Genomic DNA, 22,325 nt, shown 5'->3' on the forward strand with positions numbered 1-22,325 from the left:
GTGCGGGTCTCCATCGGGACCCCGTGCCAGCGCTCCCGGCCCAGGGGGATGTGCGGGTCTCCATCGGGACCCCGTGCCCAGCGCTCCCGGCCCAGCGGGATGTGTAGGACTCCATTCCCCGGCGCTCCCGGCCACACCGCCCCGCAGTGCTGCGGGCGCCCATTGGCGGAGGCCCCCCGCGGGCAGCCAATCGGCGTGCGGCTCCTTCAGCGGGGAGCGGAGCTGAGGGCGGGCGATGCGCGGGGCTCCGCGCGGCTCCGCGGCCGCCGGGCAGCGCCATGAACCTGGGGTAAGGAGCGAGCGGGGCCGGGCGGGCAGCGAGACGCGGGTCTCCACGGGGTGAGGCTGTTCGGGGAGGGACGGCCCCGGCCCCGCGGAACGCGGCAGTCCCGCGCCAGGGCGCGCAGTGCCGCGCGGCCGAGGCACCAGGAGCGATCTACGGGACAGAGCCGGGGGCTAGCGACCCTTCTTCGGTGGGAGTGCCTGGGAAGCGGTGGAGGGAGGGGGATGCCCGGGACAGCGCGTTCCGGCGGAGCGGGGGCAGCGCGCACCCTCCGCGTCCCGCGGTGCCCGCGGCTGCGGCACAGAGCGGCCGGGGCTGGGGTACGGGGGTGCCGCTTACTGGGGTGCCCCGGAGAAAGTTGCGTGCGAGCTCGAGCTGCGCTGGATTTTTTAACTCTGAACTTTTTTTTTAAATGAAATTTGAAGATGAAGTGTTATTTTGAGGACTTATCGTCATATTGGATTGTCCGAGCGCACGGAAGAAAGAAAGGCAGTTGGGTACTTTGCCACGTTTTTCTCTTCTCGTAAACGCTTATAATAGCGCTTGTTCCACTTGCAAAGGTGGATTGTTGTGCATGGAAGCACAACCGAAGGCTGTTTCCAAAGTACAGCCCCTCTTTGTGATCAGCGCTGGCATTCCGGGAGACTTGGTTAGCGATTTTTGCAGCTCACAGTTGATATTGTTGGATTAATAAATTCTTGAGGCACATTGCTCTGTATAACAATATTGAGTGGCACCTTTAGTGTCAAAGATCTACTTTGCAACATGCAAATCCAGTTTTTTCAGTATCAATAATAAAACTATGCCCTCTTCAAGACGTGTTGATTTCTTTAAGTAACTTCTCAAAACATAGCTTGGGATGTAAAAGACTATCTGGAACAACAGTAAATACTGTGTTGTAATTAAATACTATTGTTCTTGTTATTAATGTAAGAATCTTACCATTATCAGATTACTTAATATTTCAGATTCCACTCTCTCTCTCTCATTTTGCAGCGATGGACTGAAGCTCGAAACTGAAGTGCTGGATGGAAAGCCTAGGCTAATTTTAGCTTCTTCTGGTATTTTTTTAATCATTTATCTCAAGTAATCTTTAAAGCTTCTTGAAGTTAAACCTAATATCCAAGCGACATGAAGCCCAGCTTTCCTGAAATATTTTTCAGAGTAGGAAGAATGTTTGTGCATTGTTATTTACAAGTCCTCTCTCTCACCAGCTCGATTCTGAACACTGGGTTGATAATGAAGCTCTGAATAGTCTGCCCAGCAGGGAACAGGTGGCAAATAGTCTCCGCTCCTTAGGTTGTCATAAAAAAAAAAAAAAGGTTAAGTGCTATTGTGTATCAACTGGCATAACTTGATAATTTCTGTAACTTTATAGCACATTACTTGCCAGGATAAAAGAGGCCTAAAAACTGCTTAATTTACACAGCATTGCAGTCACATTTTTCAAGTAGCTTCAGTATTTGCAATTAACATTTTTAATTTTCAATAAGCTGTTTATTTAGGCCGAATCTCACTACTGCCATCTGAAATATATACTGGAAAAATCTATATTGGTAATTAAGTGTTAATAAATTCTGTTTCTGTGATTTGTCAGCATATATCTCTATAATAAATTCCATTTTTGTGATTTATCAGACATACATTTCTGTACAAGCCGACTTTTCCTAACTGTTCTACATAGTCAGGATACAGAAATTCTCCATTAAATGCCCTTTAAATTATAATTGATTTTCTGCATTTACCAGACAGCTGCCTAATGAGACATTATGTGGTGTTTTGAGCCACAAGGAATTCCAGTGCTCTTTGCAATCATCCTTAGCATCTTTGGCTGGGGAGGGGCAGTCTGTGTTCCAGAGAGCTCCAAGATAAAGCCTTGCCTTGGACTGTGAACTAGCCTTGAATAAGCTGTCTTTTCCAGAATTGATTTGTTTATACACTGATATGAACAGCACTTCCTTGAATTGAATGGTGTCAAAAATTGCATCAAATTGTATTTGTTCTGAATTTTGGTTTCTGTGCTGAAAACCACTGCTCACATTCTTAGGAGCTAAAGTAGGATTACTGTCTCTCTATTACACAGAAAAAAATTCCAAAAAAATAGCTCTGTGTACAGGATTTCTTGAGTACCATCTTCCCTCTATTAATATTAGAACATTCTTTATTCATAAGTATTATATGGAACATGGTACTTAGTATTTTTGAGACTACCACACCTCTATGCATCCTCTAGGATGTGGGTTAAGAGACTGAAGAGGAGACAGGTGTGGGGAGCAATGCACTGTGGCATCTCAGTGATGGAGACAAAAAACCATCATGGAACCAAAGAAGGCATCGCCACAGGGCTTTCTGAGAAACAATGAATAGCAGGGGAAGGTCAGACTGGCACAATAATTTGATTAGATGTGTATAAAACTGGAAATAGTTTCTGAAATATATCTAAATTTTTTTCCAACATGCTTTTGAAGTGTGTATACTGAAATAAGTAAAAAAAGTAAAATAATCAGGGCTGATGGTACGGGGGAAGTACTTCCCCCCGACTTACAAAAATCAGATGAATATAACATTTTACTAATTTCTCGAGATTGTTTTTCAGGAGCAAGTTGTTATTAAATACTTCTTTCATATGTTTGTGTTTGTTTCCCAAAAGATAAATCAAAGCCTGCCATGAAGGTAAGTGGAAAAGTTTTTAGAACACGCAAGTTTACTATTTATTAACAGAAAATTTGAGAACTAACTGAACTGTTTAAATACTTGTAATCAATTATATTTATGAGAGAGAAATATGTGCTTATGGGTTCCTTCTAACTTGAGATATTCTGTTATTTCTCAGGTTTATAGTAGCTGTTCAAAATGATGAACTCAAAGTTCTGTGACTATTTTTACCTTTTCAAAATGCTTTAGTTTCCTTGGCCAAGAAGTTAGAGCAGCAGAGAAAATCATCTAGATCAGAACGTTCAGAGACCTTAAAGGAATTCTGGTAAAATAGAGATCAGAACTGTGTTTAATTTCAAGTTTGGTCATACAGGTTGTCTCTGAGTAAACTGGAATGCAGTGGGCTTGGGAAGGAGAAAAAGCAGAAAAAGGTCCCAATACATAGGAAATAATTACAAGTGTACGCAAAGGACCTTGGAAAGGATAAATCTTTAGTACAGAATGGAAAATCAAGATTGAAATACTGCTGGCTGCTGGGTGAAAACATGTACCTGTTTGGAGCCAGGCTTCAGAAACACCAAAGTAAAGCAGAATTAATGTTTATTAAATTCTTTTAAATGTCATGCTACATAAAGTTATTGTTCATATTGTCACTTTGAAATGCTCAAATTCAAGTGCTGTGTTCTCCTCCAAAGTATTCCTGGTACTCATGAAGATATTTCATTAGCTTATACAGAGTTTCTACTGATGGAACAGAAAAGAAAAATGACACCTGTTTTACTTGTTGCTTCAATCTTGTTTTCATTTGTTATGAATATAGTTTTATTTCCTTTCTTAATAGATGGTGAAATCTTTTTGCTTTAACAGATGGGTAATAAAGCCAGAGCACCTAAACAGACCTTGAGAATAAAGCACACTGGGCTCGTCTTGAGGCCAACACAAAATGCTTGTATCAAGCAGGAAAATTTAACAAAACCAAGGAGTGAATCAAGCTTATCAATGACAAAAGGTGAAAAGCTGCAAGTTAATAAACGCTCCTCACATGAAGCCACAACTAAAGATCACTCTTTGATTTTCCAAAGAGATAAGACGAACAGATACCCTGATTCAGAGGATCCTAATATTGTGAAAGAAACTAAACAGAAACCTCAAACCCCATGTGTATCAGCTGAAGACTTTAAAAGTTTGGTGTGTTTAACACAAGAACAGCTTCAACAGATACTGATGATTGTTAAAGAAGGGAGAAGCATCTCTGAGACTCATAATGAAAAGCAAGAGGAAATGGGTAAGATACAAACCATAGCATACATTTGTTTTGTGGAAACAGAGCAAAATGTGAAAGCTGAACTCTTTTGCATGTTGGAGAGATGTTACTCTTTTATGTTGGATGGTCTCAGACAAAGTACCATTTGCCATTATGGATGTGAAATTGTTACTGTGAAGAACCAAACATTTTATAACTGTAACAGTAAAAAGGACTGTTTGATCGATTTCCAGTATTTCAAAGAGCAAACCAGCAAGAAATGCTTCACGCAAAATAAGAACCATTTTACACTGGCAGGGAAAACACAGAACTGCCCCAAGGAGCAGGGGCCCTTCTGGTTTGTGAAGAGTTCAGGCCTTCCTGTGTGTCTCAAGAGCAGTTCTGCCATTTTCCTATGGCCCAGAGATGGACATGTGTCTTTTTGCCTAACTGGACTATTACTGCTGAATAGTATTTTTCTTTTCCCCTCCCCAGTTCTTCTATTCAGAAGTGTAAGAGTTGTTGCTTGTCTTCCTTCATTGCATCCTTCCTCCTGTTGGTGGATCTGTGGAGGGGTCAGCTCTTTGCACCAAGAATAAGACATCCTGCAATTAATAAGAGTCCCAAATTCTGAGCCCTTAGCCAAGAATAAGTGATTGCTAAGTCTAGCATTTTAAGAATACCCTGTGAAGGTCTAACTTATGTGCCTTAACTATATAAGTAGGGCTGAAAACACTTCTGTTAAATTGTGGGGAATCTGCAAGTTTCATCTGCTCTCAAAATATTTACTCAAAGCTGAAGGAAGTTTAGTGGTTATTTACATTTATGTATTTATGTTCTACCACAGCTTCTTATGAGGCATCAGAGGAGAATGTTACACCATCACTCCAGAAAGATTGTGAAGTGTCCCTGGTTCCAGATGAAGCAAACTCTGATTCAAGCAGGAAACAAGAAGCACATCCACAGCCAGGACAAAAAGTTACGTACGTACATTTGAGTTATTGTCTACAAAAATTGTGTCTCCAATAAAGGTTCATATCATATGTTCTTAATAACATTAATATTGTTTATAGATGCTAATTTCAAAGTTACCTTTAAAATTTAATGGATCAGCTTTCTAGATAAAAATCTTCCCCCTCATTCCTTTTCTCTAGAAAGGATTCATGGAAACCTGCTGACATGTTTAGTACCTTGGGTGAAAGAGAAGGGGAGAAAGCCTTATTGGAATTTAAAAAGGCCCAATGGAAGAAGGAATTAGGTATTTATGATGTATAAAGTTGATTTTTGATCAATTTTCATTTCACTCAAAATGCCAAGAAACTTGATATTCCTTATGCCCGTTTAAATTTACTTATATCAGTACAGTTGCTACAAATTGAAAAGTAAATAATAAGCCTCCAAGACAGATTAAGATTCTTGAATTTCAAAAGTTTATGCAAAGATTATAAATTCTTGCAAGAAACACTTCTTTGCCAATTAAATATTATTTCAAATAGATGTATTGTTATGCTTTGTATTTTAGGTGCTACTTGCCAGCAGTTTTGTCACATTCTGACAGTAGTTGGCAGCCATTATCACTAACAAATGCATTTGGTCTTTAATGGGAACAGCATCACCCCAATCTACAAGCGTGACTGCATGAAATTGCAGTTTGAACTTGAGAGAGTTTGCAGTCCAGCCCCATCACCAACCAAAGGGAATCTCTGGAGAAAAGTAAAAATGTTTAAGAAAGGAATAAATTCTCCCTGACAAATTAAGCTTTTTGTGATTCACATGGAGGAGTGCTGTGTTTTGTTCTGAACTTGGATTTAGACCATTTGGTTTCGTGTTTAATTCTGCATTGTCACTAGCTTCCAGTATTGCTCTGTTGGTTTTAATAATGTTACAGTTGTTCAAGACTGGTATAACAAAATGGAGAGAGTTTATATACTTGGTTATTTGTTAGTTTTCCCTCTTTCCCTGAGAAATTAAGCCTTTGGTGCTTTTTAGTCTTCTCAGAGAGACTCCCCAGTTACCTGTGCAGACACTCACTTTGCTCTTAAGAGCAAGGTCATGACTGAGAGGTCAGACAATGGTGACAACTCTTGTTTGAGTCCATTTTACAGTCCAAATGACAGGGGAGACATGTATTGTTGTCTTTTTCAGTTTTTTAAACTGCTAAATACTGTTTGTAATAGGAACTCTAGTAATTGCTAGAGTTTGGTTTTGTTTTTTTAAGATGAACAAGTAGCACTGAAGAAGAAACTGAAAGAAACTTTGGAGGGAAACGTGGGCGATTTCTGGGCAAAACCTGGCAATAATAAAACCCATAAAGTGGAAACACCTGACCCAGACCAGGTAAGGCTGTCAAGAAATACAAGAGCACACAGTTTCCCCAGTACTGCTGCAGAACAGTTTAACTTCTAATTAATAGAAGATTTTATTTTCTGTACAAATCTGTACAAATCTGTACAGATCTGTAGAATCCAATACCGCTGGTGGTTTAAGCCCTCTCAGGGCATGAATTGCTGCATCTCCCTGGTCCACACTTGTTGCTCCAGTTTGTAACCTCTCAGCTTAAGATCTTTGTAACCTGAACAACCCATTCCTGTCCTTTCATTTGGATTCCTGACTAAAAAGTATAAATCTTTTCTTGTTCTGTTTGAGGAGTAGTCTCAAATGTAATTCCTGGCTATATAATTATATACATTGTTCATGAGCTCTCACACGTATTTGATTGCTTACATAATGAGCATAGCAGTATGACTTTTAAAAAGTCAGCTGTCATTCTGAAAACACTGTGTTAGATAAATATATTATATTCACAAGAGACTTCTCCAGTGAAATTTATTGCTGTTAAACAGAAGTTAGAGTTGTATCTGCTATCAGTTCTTCCAGCAAAAGCAAATTGCACCTTTTTTGGTGGCATATTCAGCATTCCTAGCAAAGTTTTGACTGCCCCATAAGAATTTGTTTCAATCCACAAAATTGATAAATAGTGGATAAAAGACGCTTAGTTACAAGTTTGGGCAGAAGTTTTAATGAACAGCAGCTTCTAGAAGTATAATTTTGTTAACAAACAAAACAGGTGAACTAAATAAGTCTTAAAATGGTCCCTTTATTTGCAGACAATGTTTCCAGCTTATTCAGTTCATGGCACTGAGGAAAACTCTGCCTGTATAGCTGCTTTAGCCACAGAGCCTGATGGAGTTGCACTGAATGTTCCAGGAGCTCCAGCTGGGCAGTCTTCTGATTTCAGTTCTTCTGACTTTCCAGCTGGCAGTTGCACAGCATTGGCTTTCAGGGTGAGATCTTAAATTGCATGCAGGGTTTTTTTACTTATTTATTAACAACAAATGTTTGTCTCCAATAGTTATTTTAAATTAGAAGAATTCCTCAGACCTTTTTGCTGTATCTAAATAATTGTGTCTGAATGAATGTTTACCAAAATATCAATGCTTTGAAGACAGCACTTCCCAGGCTGATGTGAAGAACAGTACTAGAGGTGTGCCAAGCAGTATTAATTAGTTTTTAAATACGTGTTGAAGAAATAGAGAAGTGGGAACCTATATCAAATAAAAGATACTGATGGCAGAAGGTTCAAGAAGTAGGTTTTGAGTTAGGCTGGTAGGCAGTGACTGAAGGGAGTTTTTGGTCAGGTGGCACTGAAAGTTCTCAGTGCTGCTGGAGTTTATTAAATAATATAGACATCCATTAAGAAGCAGAAACAGAAGAATGAAGATGGTAGCTCCTTAATTTGAGACAGAGTACTGCTAATTTGATTGTGGTGCTGAATCTACCTGGAACACAGACTGAACAGTGAACCACAGGAAGAAAAAGGGATTTCTGTTCATGATACAAATAACTAAGGTTTTCTGGAGTGAGAGGCTGATGGTTCAAGTTAAAGTAATATTCAAAGAATTCATCTTTCTGTCAGCAGTCAGACACTTGCTGCAGTTACAAATGTACATCCTTTGTTTGTGCAAGAGAAGGGCCCAGTTTTGCTCACCAACTGAAGGCCGAGCTTTCTGCCAAGTCTTTATTATGTGGTAGACAAGATACTTAATTTTTTTGTACAAGAACTAGCTGTTACCTTATTTCAGGAAGCTGTGCCACAGGAACGACCTTTTAGTGCTTTGAAACATGAGCAACAGAAGAAGTGGCTTGAAGAGTTGGACAAGCAGAAGGAAGAAGCTAAATTACGAAAAATAGAAGAAAAACTTAATTTATCAAAGGTATCTGTGGTTTAGAGGGACTTTTTGAAATAAGAGAAGTCTTTCTCTACAGTTTTGTTCTAAGAAATAAAAGATGTAATTAGTGAAGTGGCAACAAAGATGGGATTTCCTGCAGCATGTCCAGGTTTTCACCATAAGGATGGACTTACTGGACATTGAGCCAGTGGCTGTTCAGTATTTCAGTGTCTGGTAAGAGAGCTTGCTGCAGGCATGGAGGCAGTAGTAGTGCTACACTTTCTTTCTCTGTTCCACCATTTGTAAAAGCACTTGGGTTTGCAAGGTGGTGTAGAGACCACGGCTAGACACTTAGGAAAAAGAAATTTTGTGTAGACTACAGGAGATGAGAAAAGACAAGTAAAGTGTGTCACAGAGATGCTTAAATCCTGTTTCTAGAAATATTATTTTAATACACATGCACACTCCTGAAAGTTTAAAAAAGTTTAAAAGCAAGCACTTCTCCAGAAAGTATTGAAGAAAATAGCCTTACCTTTTTTCATCCCCCAAAGACAGCCTTGCTGCCAGGAGTAGTTACAGACCTACACACAACACAAGTCGTGTCTTTTCCCAAGTTGTTGAAGGGATCAGGCTTCCTTTGTAAATTGGGTTTTTTAGGTGTGGGAGGAGGGCTGCAGGAACCCAGGAGTGACCTTTTTCTTTTTTTCCATGAAAATGTAGTGGCAGTATGTTTGTGCTGACCAGGTATGGATCAGCATTATAATTTGTGATCTGACTTGCATTTTAAGCAACTGAGACACTTGTTTTCTCACTTAAGGAATTAACTGCTGTCTGCATTGTAGCTTTTCAAACGTTCCTGTTATACAAAACGTGTATTTTCTGTTTTGTTAACCACACCTTACAGAAACAGTGTAATTGAATACTTTTTTTTTGTTGCTTGATACTTAGGCAGAAGAGCATGACAGATGGGCAATGCATTTTGATTCTTTTAAGAACCACCTTAATGCTAATGCACAACATGGAATGTACAGAAAGCCTGAAAGTCTTTGCCTGTCACCTGACCACAAGGACCCGACTGCTTTCATTCACCCTTTGTCACCTGCAGCTTTAGGCAACCTCATGCCTTTACAGGTGGGAACTGCAGAAAAAGCTGCTAAAAGTGGTGCTTTGGAACAAAGTCAGAGAGTCAGGTGAGTAAGCTTTGTAAGGGTAATTATTTTCCCAACCAGTACATTTCTGGTACCTCCTCAGAAATTAAAAAAAAAAAGAAATTAAATAAGATTCTTTTAATCTGATCTTTGGATCTTATTGATTTGGCTTTTGCTTTTTTTTAAGTACCTGTTGTTTCACTGTTGAAAGGCGCAAGTGGTTATATTGTTCATTAATAAAATTTACTGCAAATAACCTTACTTTTCTCCTTAATAAAAGGAATTTCATAATTTTTGAATTATGTGTGGATTTATAATTAATATAATGAGAGAACCTCAATATGAAAATGAAATCTAACTGATTCCAATTAAGAAAGGCTTTAGGATTATTTTCTAATGATTAAAAACATTTACATGTCCCTTTTTTCACAGTTTTCTCCGTTCCATGACAGCTCTGCTGGACCCTGCACAGATTGAGGAGAGGGACAGGAGACGGCAGAAGCAGTTGGAACATCAGGTAGACTTTGGTTTTACACTTTTTTTCACACTTTTTTAATAAGAAGAAAGGATGGAAGGTATTGTCTCATGAGTAAAGCATGAGATTTAATACCAGAATTCAGGGAGGCACTTGACTTTTATGCTTTAGATGACATGTACATTGCTTGGCAGTATTTCCTTCAGTCAGACTCTACAGTTCTCTTTCAATATTTGCAGAAGATTATTGCATTTCTGTAACTGAATTCCTGCCTCAAAAAATGTACAGTTGAGTCTTTAGAGCTCTAACAGGTTTGTGTGCATTTTCCTTCAGTCTCCACTGTTACGGAGGACTGATATTTACAGATTGCCACTCCATTAATCTTTAGTCTTTCATCTGCTTTACTGACATTTACATAACCTCTGTGGCACTCTGACAATGTGTATCTGCATGCTGGTGTCTCTAGCATGGTGTGAAGAAGTCTCAGGATAAATGTAAAAAGACTGTTCTGGTCATACTGTTGCTCTGCTGGATCAAACTCTTGGATTACTGACACTTTACCGTGCCGTAAATCAAGTCCCTCTGGATGGGAGAGAATTTGCTAAAAATCCTTGCAAGGAGTTTCAAAGATTAACCGAGACTTTTCCTTGAGTTTCAATGCTTCCAGATAGTTGTTTATTAAGTCTTATCAGAGGAACAGAGGCACTAGCGTGACCCAGGTACAGCATAGAGCACAGAAAAGCAGGAGTGAGGCCTCTCTATCAAGATTATTAAGGTGTTACAGCCTTTCAAAGACATTTTAACCAATAGTTACTAAAAACATACATTATTTTCACTTTCCTACCAATTATTCAGTAACACGGGCAGGAACTGCAGAATTCTCTATCCAATCATCCCAGACTACTTTTACTGCAGAACATGGAGTAGTAGAAGAAGAAGGTTTAGAGAACAACAACAATCCTCCATTTTGATATTTTTACTCTTACCTATTTACTACAAAGAGAAGCCCAAAACCTCAAAATTTTTCACCCTGTGACAATCTTACATAGTAGTCTATCACCTAATTCACACCACTGTATTTTCTAGTTCTTGTCTGACTGTTGGTAATTTTTTCCAAGGTTTGAAGCTAAAACAGTCTTGTTCAGGGGGGTAAGAACCCTTAAAAACAGGCAGAGAAATATTCTCGGCACTCTGGGCTCCTACAGATTACCGTATGTGCATAAGGTGAAAATCAGACCTTCATCTCTTTACAAGAAAAACAAAAAGCATTTTCTAAAACATAAAAAGCTCTTTTTTCTGAGTATTTCAGAGTGCTCAATTGGGCTGGTGGTTTTCCAGAAACAGAACCAGGAATGCTTGAAATAAATTGTCTTGAATTTTTTTTTTCACTTGTTCAAATCCAATTCTACACATATACAAAAATACACAAATAAATACCTTACATTACTTTAATGTTGTATCTTTTACTTTGCCTTTTTTTTCTGATCCTGCCAGAAAGCAATAATGGCTCAGGTGGAAGAAAAACGGAAGAAGAAACAACTGGAGGAAGAGCAGAGAAAATGGGAAGAACAACAGGAAGAACTGCGCCTGGCACGAGAAAAAGCACAACTGCAGAAACAGTTTGAAGAAGAAATGCTGAAACAAAAACAAAAGGAGGTGGGGTTTGCATTATCTTTAGTGTAGATAGTCAGTGATAATACTGAATTTTGAGGAAAATGTTTCGTGTTCCTCACCTGCAAAATTGTGTCACCACATCATTTTGAAAATGAAAACTATCCAAAATGTCGACATTTGAAACCAAAATCTGCTTTTTTAATTAATAAACTTACCACACCATACAAGAGTAAGGCCAGATTGTTTTTTTTAACAATGGCCTTTTCAAGAAGAGAAATTAAAGAACTGGCAAAAATAGAAATGTAGTTTTAAATAGTGCAGAAACACCCATTTTAAAATGGAAATGTAAAATTTAAAAATACCTCAAAGTATGTGATCCAATTATTGTAATTGGTAACTTGATGCTTTTAAGGTGCTTCAGTACCATAAGTTCATCTGAGTGAATGTGCTTTCAGTCTGAATTAAAGACTTCTTAGGATATAGTGTGGAGAAGTAAATTTAAAAGTCATTCAAGTTCTACAGGTTTCCCCTGTGTAGCTGTTGCTAAGCTTTACACAGTGCTTTCATATAAAAGGTAAACCAAAAGTACATTTTGACCTTTGGTTGGTACAGATTTTGCATTTCTATCTGTTCTTACCTCTGTGGAAGGTTAAACACTTGGTCTGACGTTTCATTCTTCCTTTTGGCACAGTAGCAGCTATTATTGTTTGCTTCCTCTTTGGAACAGTAGCAGATTCCATGGTGTCATAAGACAAGGTGATTCCAAAAACAGTCTTCTTCAAAGCCTGCAGAAATGTGGATTCCTGATTTCTCTGCATTTCCTGGATGGAAATGTGTAGCATCTGCCTGTAGATTCTTGAACAGACTGGTACAACATGGGGAAAGTCATCCTTCTCTGTAATTGCTCAGCTACATGTTACAGCACCAGTTGTTCTTTCCAACTGCAAATGCAGGGGGAAGTGGGATCAGCTGCTCATAACAGTTTGGAAATGAGATTTTCCTTTTCCTGGTCTCCTGCATCTTGAACCCACTGAGTCAGGGAACAGTAACCCCCTGACATTTGCTGGGGAGCTTTTACTGACTCCTTCCTGTGAAAGTAGGAGGAAAATGGGGTTTATTAGTTTTGTTTAGGCACCTTTCATTTCATTAAACCACGTGTTACAGGAAGTCACAGATGGCTGACATCAGATGGCATCTAGAAAAAGAGGAATTTTTTAGAAAGGAAATAAATATCCAGATAACTTGGAGGATATAAATGCTCACTTTTTAGTGCTAGGATTGAAGATCTTTCATTAGTACACCAGAGGTTCTGAATTTATGATCATAGAAATTATAGGTTACGTACTGCACTTACTCAACTAGTTTTAGTTTTGAAAAAAAATATTTTCTCTAAATAAGAATATATGTAAACCTTGAGGATTATATGGTGATTAAATAATCCAATAGATTTTATTCTCAAAATAAATGAAAATAAATGATCACATATTTAACTTTTTCTTTTTTTTTTTTTAAGGAACTTGCAACTCTTAAAGCCAAAGAGCTTTATCAGACAATGGAAAAAGCTCAGGAATTAGCCCATGGATCAAAACAACAACAGCACATTCCAGACTTGGCTCAGAAGGCACATGACATTTCAAAACTTCAGAACAATCTTGGTAGTGGCAAGTACAAGTCTTCTCATACTCAGTTTGCCTGCTCCTTTGGTGTTAGAAAGCAAGTTGTTTCTGGGGTTGGAGTTTTTTGGTTTTGTTTTCCTGTCTGCATTTGAGTTAGAAACAGCTCCTTTGCTTCACAAACCAAATTTCATTACAATTTATTTACCTTTCAAAAAAATAGAAACGTTAACAACTACGGAGAATATTGTGTTTTAGTAAGTTTCAAATAGTGTGTTACATAAAGGAAGAAATGTATAAAGATAGTAGCAGGAATGCACAGGAATATTCTATGTGCTGTCAGATTTCCAGTGGAAAAGGGCGAGTATTGGGATCTGGACCAGAGTTCTCAGTAGTGCTTTGAGCTCTAAACCACAACAGCCTGATAACTCTGTAGCATGGTTTAAATTGAACTGGGGTTACTAAATGGAATAATTTTGCCACTTTTCAGGTGATACACAGTTTGAAAATTGTAATTCTGGCATTTCAGCACAAAGTACTGATTTCCCTGATGGTGTGAAGAGTAGTCCCCCTGAGCAGCAGGCTTCTCCTCGGAGGGACACCGCGGTGCAGACAGGTACAGATCCCGCACCTGAGTCACTCCAGACAGGCAGGGGGACCCCATTTGTGCAACTGAGCCAAATCACTGTTACTCGCAATGAATAAAGCTAGAAAGAAATACTTGCACGGACACAGACATGCTGGTGTATCACTTTGTTCCTCTATTTATCACTCTTTATTCTTCTAAATAAATTGTATTTCTGTATAGTTGTTACTTACCAGTTACAAATCCCACAGTCTGGAATATAGTGTTGACTTAGGGTCACAAGCCACATAGGTCCAAATTTATTAAGTAACTTGATTTGGTTCTCCAGTCTTCTGTGTTTTATCTCTTCCTTACTGAGTTTGCTTCTACTGGTCCTCTGTTCCACAGAAAAAAAGAATAGAAAAGCATTATAAAACTGTAGCAGCCATTTTTTAAATAAAATCAGTAATGGTAGATTGATACACATACAAAAGTCAACCAAGTAATTTGAATAGCTCAGACTTGGAGTTAAAATATAATAATTTTTTTTAGATTGCTATAATACTTCAGCATACACTGAGTCAGCTGAGGAAAGAACTGCATGTTGTGAATCACCTGATATTTCCATAGAATATAAAGAAACCTCTAACAGTAAAAAATACCAGAAGGAAATGCAGTATACGGATAAAAATAAACTTTCAGGAAAAGAGACTGGTGGCATTTACAGTGATCTATACGAGCAATATGCAAGAAGAGAAAGACAAATTAAGTCTTCAGAAAAATACAGCAAAAGACCTGACTGGAACATAAACAAGCCTGGGAAAAGATACATTCCAGCCTCAGAAAGGTACCCTAAACCACTGCAGAAACAAAGGGAAGAGAACAAAGTGCGCCGCCAAATGGAGCTGCTGCAGTTGGTAGAAAGGAACAGCCCTGGGCAGCTCAGTACAAGAAGAGGGGGGCACTCAGCCAGGTCTCTCTCACCTCGGGAAGAAACAACTGGGAAGAACAAGGGCCACAGAGGCAGGAAGGTGGGTCACCCTCTGCTCTCTGAGAACAGTGATGTGTTTTTAAGATTCTTGTTCCTCAGTTTTACCTGGGTGGGAATTCAGTTATGTAACCAAAGCATTGAAGCTCTCCTGTTGCTCAGCCTTGTGTCAGCACTCTGTTGTTCATCAGGAGCAGCAGAACATTTTCAGATTTTGTGACTGAGTTTTTACTGTTATTTCAGTCTTCCAAAGTGTTGATTCCTTTTCATTTCTAGACTAACACTGATTCATTATGTAAACAGGGAGCTTGATTGCAAGCAGTGTGCAGGACACAGTGACATCACTGACTTGCTTTTTTTTGCCCAGTCATTGTGTTGTGCTGACAGGTGAGGTACAGCAGTACCTGCTCAAGAAAACAATGTTTATTTTTGCAAAGAGACTGGATTATTGAGAATGTGTACTCCATTGCCACAGAAACGCATCCTCCTTGGTGGAGTCATTGTCCATTTGCAGTAAGCATTATACCAATAGAGCTTGTGGCTGGAAAAAAGTCTTTTAAAGAAAATACTACTGAATGTATTCTTGGCTTTCCTCTCTCCCTCTACTCACTCTGTATGCACAAACACCTCACTTTCTCACACCTTCAAATAGCAAAACTCTGGACCTTTCCTTTAATATCTTGGATTGAACCTTTCAGGTTTATAAATTTTTATATGCCAAGAACATAAGAAAATATACATAATATTTTTGATAGTGCTTAGAGCTGCCAAAGACAGAAAATTGGGGCAAATCCTCTTGTAATTTGTTCATTTATTTCATAGGCACTACAAGTCTCTTAAATGCAAATCTTTGATAAATACCTTTCTCCTGAACCCAGGTTAAACAGTCCTTTTGGAATTTCAGAACAAACTTGCTCTGAAAAATGAAAGCTTTTAATATAAAAAAAATGGAGATTTTTGGTTTTACTTTTGACTTTTTTGATTTTCTCCTAGGAAGAACAATTTCATAAGAATCACTTGAATGAAGAAAGGTACGTCAATACTCTGCATTAATGAAATGTAGAAGCACATTATTACTGAAATATACATGCTTTTCTTTCCTGATTTTTAAAAAGAATTTAGATGCATCTAATTTAGTACTAAAAACACACAAGACCAGACAGATTTCAGGTATAAAAGCAGAGTAAATGAACAAAAATCCTGTCCTCCAAGGTTTCTTTGTGTCTGCTATTTGAGAAAATGAATCACATTACTGAAGTATTGTCTGAGCTTTTTTATAACCGCGATTGTTCCGTACAGGTCTGAATCCCCACCTGTTCCAGCAGTTAGGAACAGATTACTCCAAGTACAACAAAGACAGAGCCAGGCTTCTCATTTCCTGGTGCAGAACCACCATGGTAGGAGAGAGAGGAGCAGCAGGGCAGACGCCCAGCAGAGGAGCTCCCCCGCTGCCGTCCCCGAGGCCGCGAGACCTCCCTCGGCACAGTTCGTGCCCTACGTGCGCACGCGGGAGGTTTATTACCTCGACCCTGAGGCACCGCTGAGCCAGCCCTCAACACAGGACCCCCAGCATCGACACCTGCACGGTACTGAAAGGATTCATGGAGAGGAGAACAGATGTTACAGTGATTTACAGCTTCAGCCAATTCCGTATTTGCTTTTTACTGAATTTTGCAGTGATCTCTCTGTGTCGCAGCAGTGCTGTGCAAAAAAAAAGGCTGTGCAGACAAATTATACTCTGTATTAACAAAAAATAACAAACCATGAGATAAGTTTCAAAAAATCAGAAAAGCAACAAAAAAATTCTTTTATCCGTTTTTTGTCTGTTTACCTTTCATGAAGTATGATTGCACTTCTTGCATAACTGTATAGAGATTGGGGTTTAGGAATCTCAGTGTTGTTTTCATTTAAAAGTAGAGATTATAATCTTGATAGCAACCAACCCCTGATTTTCACAAACTTTCAAAATCTACTGCTTTAAAATTAAAAGAAAATTAACAAAGAATATTATTAACTGATTTGATATATGTTTACTTTTAGATTCTTACCAAATGCCACGACAGATTTTTAGCTCAGATCACATTAGAGATCCTCTTCTCAATCCTGATGTAGTTACAATCAGAGAGAGACAACAAGCAATTCTCAAAGGATTGTCAAAATTACGACAGGTAAGCAAAAATATATTGGATGAATGTGCATGTGTATATATATACTGAAGTAAAAATTATCACATCATAATCTTAATTCAATTTCCATCATATTATTTATGTTTTGAGCCCTGGCCTCCACTTTTATTCCATTTCACTAATTTTGCTTTTCACGTGTTGCTTCCACCTTTGGACAGGACTTAGAGAGAGAATATTAGTCCTTAAATCAGCTATGAAACAGTGGAGTGCCTGAGCAAACCTGAAACGAAGAGAAATGGCTTTGTTTGGCATCCAGGTTTCCATAGTTAGGGTTGTTTGTAGGGAATGGATCAGTTCCAAAAGAATAGAATTTTAACACAACACTAGAACCTTGCTAATGAGATTTCCCCTCTGCAGTTCCCAGGTCAGGACAGAGCAGTGGGGTTGGTGCAGAAAGGTTGGTGGGGTAGTCTCCTGTCAGGCCTGGAAAAATACTGTAATTTGCAAACTGGAAGTGTGAACACTTAAAAAATCCTTCCAAGACAGCTGCTACTTATTAGCATTTAAAAAGAAAACTCAGGATTTGTCAATCAGCCAGGTTTTCTGTAAAGAAAATGAAAATGAGTTTAATGCCACAGACACATGAGCTCCTGAGATAAAAGCCTGTGTGTGTTTGTGTACATTGTTCTATTTGTAGTCAGTTACTGTAATGGCATCTACTTATTAAAGCCTGAGTGAATTTGATACTCCACCTGTTGGCAATAAGGTGTGGGCCACAGCCACTGAAGCCACAGGTCTGGACATGCACATGAGCACTTCTCTTTTGTGCTTCTAAATTGCCTGACAGGGCTGCAAGACAAAAAAATATTTACTTCAGGCTTGCCTTTTCTTTGTGAAGAACACTGAAAATAAACATGTACCAGTATCTTCCCTTGCTTTTGAATGAGTCCAATCTAAAAGTGCCTTAGTGCTAGCAGCAGGATTTTTATCTGCCTTGAAAGAGGAAAATTTCATAAATAATCAATATAAAGGGAAGAAAACCTGACAGAATGAAGCACAGCAAAATTAACAGCAGTTAATGCTATTGATTACTTGTGCTTTAGAAAGAGCATCACTGCCACGTACACACAGTGCTTCAGCAGTAGCTAAATTCCTTGTGCAAACAAAGGCTTGTAACTCTCCCCAGGTCAGTAAGAAAAGCTCTGACCCAGGAACACTGAAAGGCTGCCAGTTTCTAACAGCTTCCAGATTGGTTTCATCAGATCTGGTCCTCCTCCCTGCTTGTTAACATTTTTGTTAAATATCTGCAGCTGTTAAGTATTTTGTATTCAGGCTTCTGATCCAAAGGAATCTACTCCACAGCACCTTTACTGGTGCCAGGAGCACGCAGGGGTCAGCACCCCCATCTGCACATCCCACTGTTGTTCATTTTATACTTTTACAAATCTGCCCCCCACCCCTGCCAGTTACTTATCTTGGAGTCCCACATCTGGGGGTTGGGGTTTTACATAACCTGTGGTTTTCTTATCTCCAGCTTACAAACACAACACACCATTCCAATCTAGCTAACACAAATAACTACATCTTCCTTTATGACACAGAGATGTTCACATTACAGTTATGGGCCACCTACATCTATTTCACTGATTACATTCTAGTTCCCTATCTGTTCTAGCAGAACCTGTGACTTTGCATCTTCACTCTTTCCTGCTGGTACTTTGGGAGTTTCCCACTCGTTATCACTTTCAGCTGGCCGGGGCTAGGTCTCTGCTTGGGAAGCAGTTACAGTTATCACTCCTAGCCTAGGGCTAGGTCCCTGCTTGGGGACCTTGTGGAACAGTTACAGTTTGCAGTAGAAGCTGGGTCCTTGTACTGTTCACAGCCTCCAATGATTCACCTTCTTTGGGCAAGTCCATGTTTTATACAAGTCCATGTTCTGTATTTCACTTCACTTGCCAGTGGCATTTTGCTTAAGATGGAAGCCAGATTCAAGGTACAATTTGATCTTTGTGCTTGCTGCAGATACAAAAGCCATGGATACTTAAAAAGGTTAAAGCTGGCACGCCTAGAAAAGACAGGAACCTAAAGTCATTTTTGCAGTGGCTAAAAAGTAACAGTAAGGTTAGTCTTTCAGTGGATCTTGGTTCTGCAAGAGAGTTAACTTAAACCATGTGGAGTTCCTTTTTAAATACCCTGCCAGCTGCAGAAGGCATTTAGGACATGAACTGTTCAACTTCAGTATATCTTGTATACCTATACCTAGTATTGTGTACTCCTCCTGATGTACAGGTTACACTTGTTTTGCATCAGTTACTTCATTGAGAAAGTACGAATAGTGCAGAATTTTGTCTGAAATACAGACAAAAAGCCAAGTTTTCTGTTTCAGAAGATAATCTAGTCTTGCTTTTTTACATTGATATATACAGATATAGAGTGGACTGGTAGTTTCAGACTACATACATACATATCTATATTTACAACATATTTAGCCATTGTTTTGTCCGGGGAAATTCACATAATATTCACATAATTTTGAACATTCTTTAGTCTTTGAACTCCAATACAGCTGAACTGAATACAGCTAGGCTGGTGCAGGAAGAGCCCAGGGAAAACACCAGGGAAAAGAGAGGGCAAAGGGAGGGTCAGTCTGTCACTGCCTTTGCTACAGGACAGCAAGTCTCTTCCTGTGTCTCAGGTCACAGCAGGAATAAGAACTAGCAACAGACTCACTTTCCTCAATGAAATCAAAAGTCAGTGGATAAGCCCAGCAAAGTGAACTATTTGTGACAGAGAAGGGCCAAAGTTTAAGAAAGAGGAGCACACCCTCCTCACCCCAGGTCAGTACTGCCAAGGCATCCCATTGTTCCTGAGGCAGCAGCCCAAGGGCTGCAGGTGACAATGGCTGGGTGGGGACACACCCCCATGGCTCCCTGGGGAGCTATTTGCCATTGCTGTGCACCTTCGTAGTAGCTGTGCAACCCATGGGATAAACACTGAACTCCCAGCTTGCAGGGTTACTTGTTCCTCAGCTCTTGGTCTATTTAGGGCAGTTTATTTTATAACTTGTTTTTGTGATGTGCTCCTAAACACAAGAAATGCTCTGTAAAAATAGTAATTATTGACACAGAGACTGAAAACACTGAGCCATTAATAGAAATAAGCAGATCCTGTTGATTATTAGAAAGCAATTCATCAAGTGATTGAAAGTAGGCAGCTGCTGTCTTTGAAGGAGCCAGAGTGGAGGCTTACAGGCTGCTGTGCTGACTTTCCTTTGGTGCCACCAGGAATGTGTGTCTAAATTGCTGTAGGAGCTGCTGTCATGCATTAGGTCTGTACTGAGCTGTGCCAGCAGCCTTGTAACTCTTACCTTTGAGAAAGGCCTTGGAACTCTGAGAAAAATAATTTACTTTTCTTTGCTTTTTAGAAAACCTCCATGGTACCAAATTATTTTTGACAAGTCTAAAATAGATGGAAAGCAAGGGGCCAATTGTATCACTATATATGATCCTATTAATTACAGTAAAAAGACTTATTTTTAATTTATGCACATACTTGGCATAGTTCTATCATGTGTGATAAATATGTGACAAATCCAGGAACTCCATTTTGCCAATCACAAAATTTTATTAATTAATAAGCAAGCAAGGCAAAGGCAAATACAGCGCTGGGCGGCAGGAGAGTCTCCGCTCCACCAACTGCCGCACCTTCCGCCAGTTCCAGTTCCTTCTTATACAGTCTCTTTTCCGGTTAACGTGTCTTTTTCATGGTATTCTGCGCATGTGTGACTTGTTGCTAGGGGGTCTTTTTTCCTCTTGGTGGTCGCAGAATGAAGGTTAGTAGTCATCCTCCGGTGTCTTTTGGTTGACCCCTCCTTATATGGTCATTATGCTCAAGGTCCTGGAACTAAAAGCTGGCTAAGCAAGTACAGATAGGGATTAGGCAAGCACATATTTGTCTCTGGCTCCTATCTAGATCTAGGCAGCTGGTTTCCTGCTACTTGATATTTAGTGAACAAAACATCCTGTATCCTTAACATCATGTATTACTTGATAGACAAGGATACATTTCCTCAGGGTTTTTTGTGACAGGTTTTCTCTATCATCAGTACTTACAAGAACCATTAACAAAGCAGGAACCTTGAACCTTTTGACAGCAAATCCGTATCTTAAAGTGTCTGACACTGCTCTGGTTCCAATGGCAATGCTGCTCTTAGAGTACTGTTTGTGTTAAGGCTAAAAGCCAATGCCCATCAAAGTTTGGGGTTCAGCGTCCTACAAGAATTCACTACAACACTGCAAAGGCAGAGACAGTGCACAGAGGAATGAGAAAGTTCAATTTCATACAGTGGAAAAGTCTGTTTTCCCTCTGCATGGTCATCCCTGCAAACTGGCCTGGCTTCTATGCCAGTCACGAAGGCTTCTGTAGAAGTTCCCTCTCCCTTGAGTGTGTGAGGTTCTACTGTTTTTTCTGAAGTTGTGTATTTCAAAACCATTGGGCCTTAACAAGGAAATTGTTTTTAACTATGAAACAATGACACTTCGTTAGTTCAGGCTGCATGAGGAAGACAGAACATTCACATTTCTATTTATTTCAGGGCCTCCTGCAGAAGCAGAAGGAGTTGGAGAACACTCTGATTCCCATTGTAGCTCAAGAGAACTTCATGCCACCGTTTTGAGAGGTACTATCAATGTTCTGAATTCTTAAAATGGAAATGCACAGCACTTTGCTACTGTAATTAATTATGAACCACCTCTAGTTTTTTTTATGAAAATTAAATTATGAGAATTTTGATAGACTACAGGGTCATGTTACCTTTTATATTGAAGATACATTAAACTAATGATGGTTTGTCTGTTTAGAATAAAGATGTGTCAATTTAATATAAACCACCAAAAACATGGAAGAAACCTGTTACCTAGGTTTTTGTAGAACTCAGTGTGTGAATTTTGATAAATAAAAAGATTAAGATGTATTCTGAATGGCTTGTTTTTAACTATACAAAACTGCTTGTATTTCAGTATTTAGCCACCTTTTAGGCTTATACAGTGACTATTCAGTACTCCCAGATTTTAAGACCACAGTTCATCACAATGTGGAACAATTCATTGATACAAGGGAGTTCTTTTTTTCAGAAAAGATTATTTGCCATGTTTGGGGGAGGGTAGTAAGTGCTACACTAGTCTGGTACTGGTTCTTAACTTGAACAAATGGATCAATCCACTGTTTATAGAGGGAAAGAATCAACTTTAGGCAAAAGTCCATGGGTTTGGGGGTTTTTTAAAGCTGCCCTTTTTAACCAGTAATTTTGTCCCTACTAATTTTGTGAGTTTAGTTACATAGTTTCAAACACTCACCTGGTACCAAACAACACATCCCAGAGAAGAGCAGTAAAATCAAATTACAAACAGGAAGACCCCCAAGCTCAGGACTTGGACAACCCGAAGAC

General features: G+C 39.2%; 1 protein-coding gene across 9 annotated transcripts; it reads left to right on the forward strand.

Annotated features, from left to right (window-relative positions):
- The first annotated feature begins 210 nt into the window (after window positions 1–210).
- On the forward strand, window positions 211–21,851 carry CCDC66 (coiled-coil domain containing 66). Of its 9 annotated transcripts, none has more exons than XM_039558880.1 (19): window positions 211–289; window positions 1,280–1,344; window positions 2,934–2,956; window positions 3,806–4,223; window positions 5,029–5,164; window positions 5,336–5,439; window positions 6,400–6,518; window positions 7,289–7,465; window positions 8,264–8,395; window positions 9,299–9,540; window positions 9,931–10,015; window positions 11,468–11,629; window positions 13,101–13,248; window positions 13,691–13,816; window positions 14,318–14,796; window positions 15,747–15,784; window positions 16,053–16,339; window positions 16,794–16,921; window positions 21,474–21,851. In XM_039558880.1, exons 1-19 carry the CDS (start codon window positions 279–281, stop codon window positions 21,552–21,554), a joined length of 2,961 nt encoding a protein of 986 aa, XP_039414814.1. In that variant the 5' UTR covers window positions 211–278; the 3' UTR covers window positions 21,555–21,851. The 9 variants fall into 9 exon arrangements, with proteins under 9 accessions (XP_039414814.1, XP_039414818.1, XP_039414816.1 ...); XM_039558884.1 differs by having other exon boundaries at window positions 13,730–13,816; XM_039558882.1 differs by having other exon boundaries at window positions 13,101–13,242.
- Window positions 21,852–22,325: the final 474 nt, after the last annotated feature.

Source organism: Corvus cornix, chromosome 12 (assembly GCF_000738735.6).
Source record: "Corvus cornix cornix isolate S_Up_H32 chromosome 12, ASM73873v5, whole genome shotgun sequence".
Lineage (NCBI taxonomy): Eukaryota > Metazoa > Chordata > Aves > Passeriformes > Corvidae > Corvus > Corvus cornix.

Bases quoted from the DNA above. Each gene is read 5' to 3' on its own strand.
- CCDC66 (XM_039558880.1), top strand. The intron at 5,165-5,335 runs GTACGTACATTT...CCTTTTCTCTAG, and splicing joins CAGCCAGGACAAAAAGTTAC to AAAGGATTCATGGAAACCTG. The intron at 16,340-16,793 runs GTACTGAAAGGA...GTTTACTTTTAG, and splicing joins CCAGCATCGACACCTGCACG to ATTCTTACCAAATGCCACGA.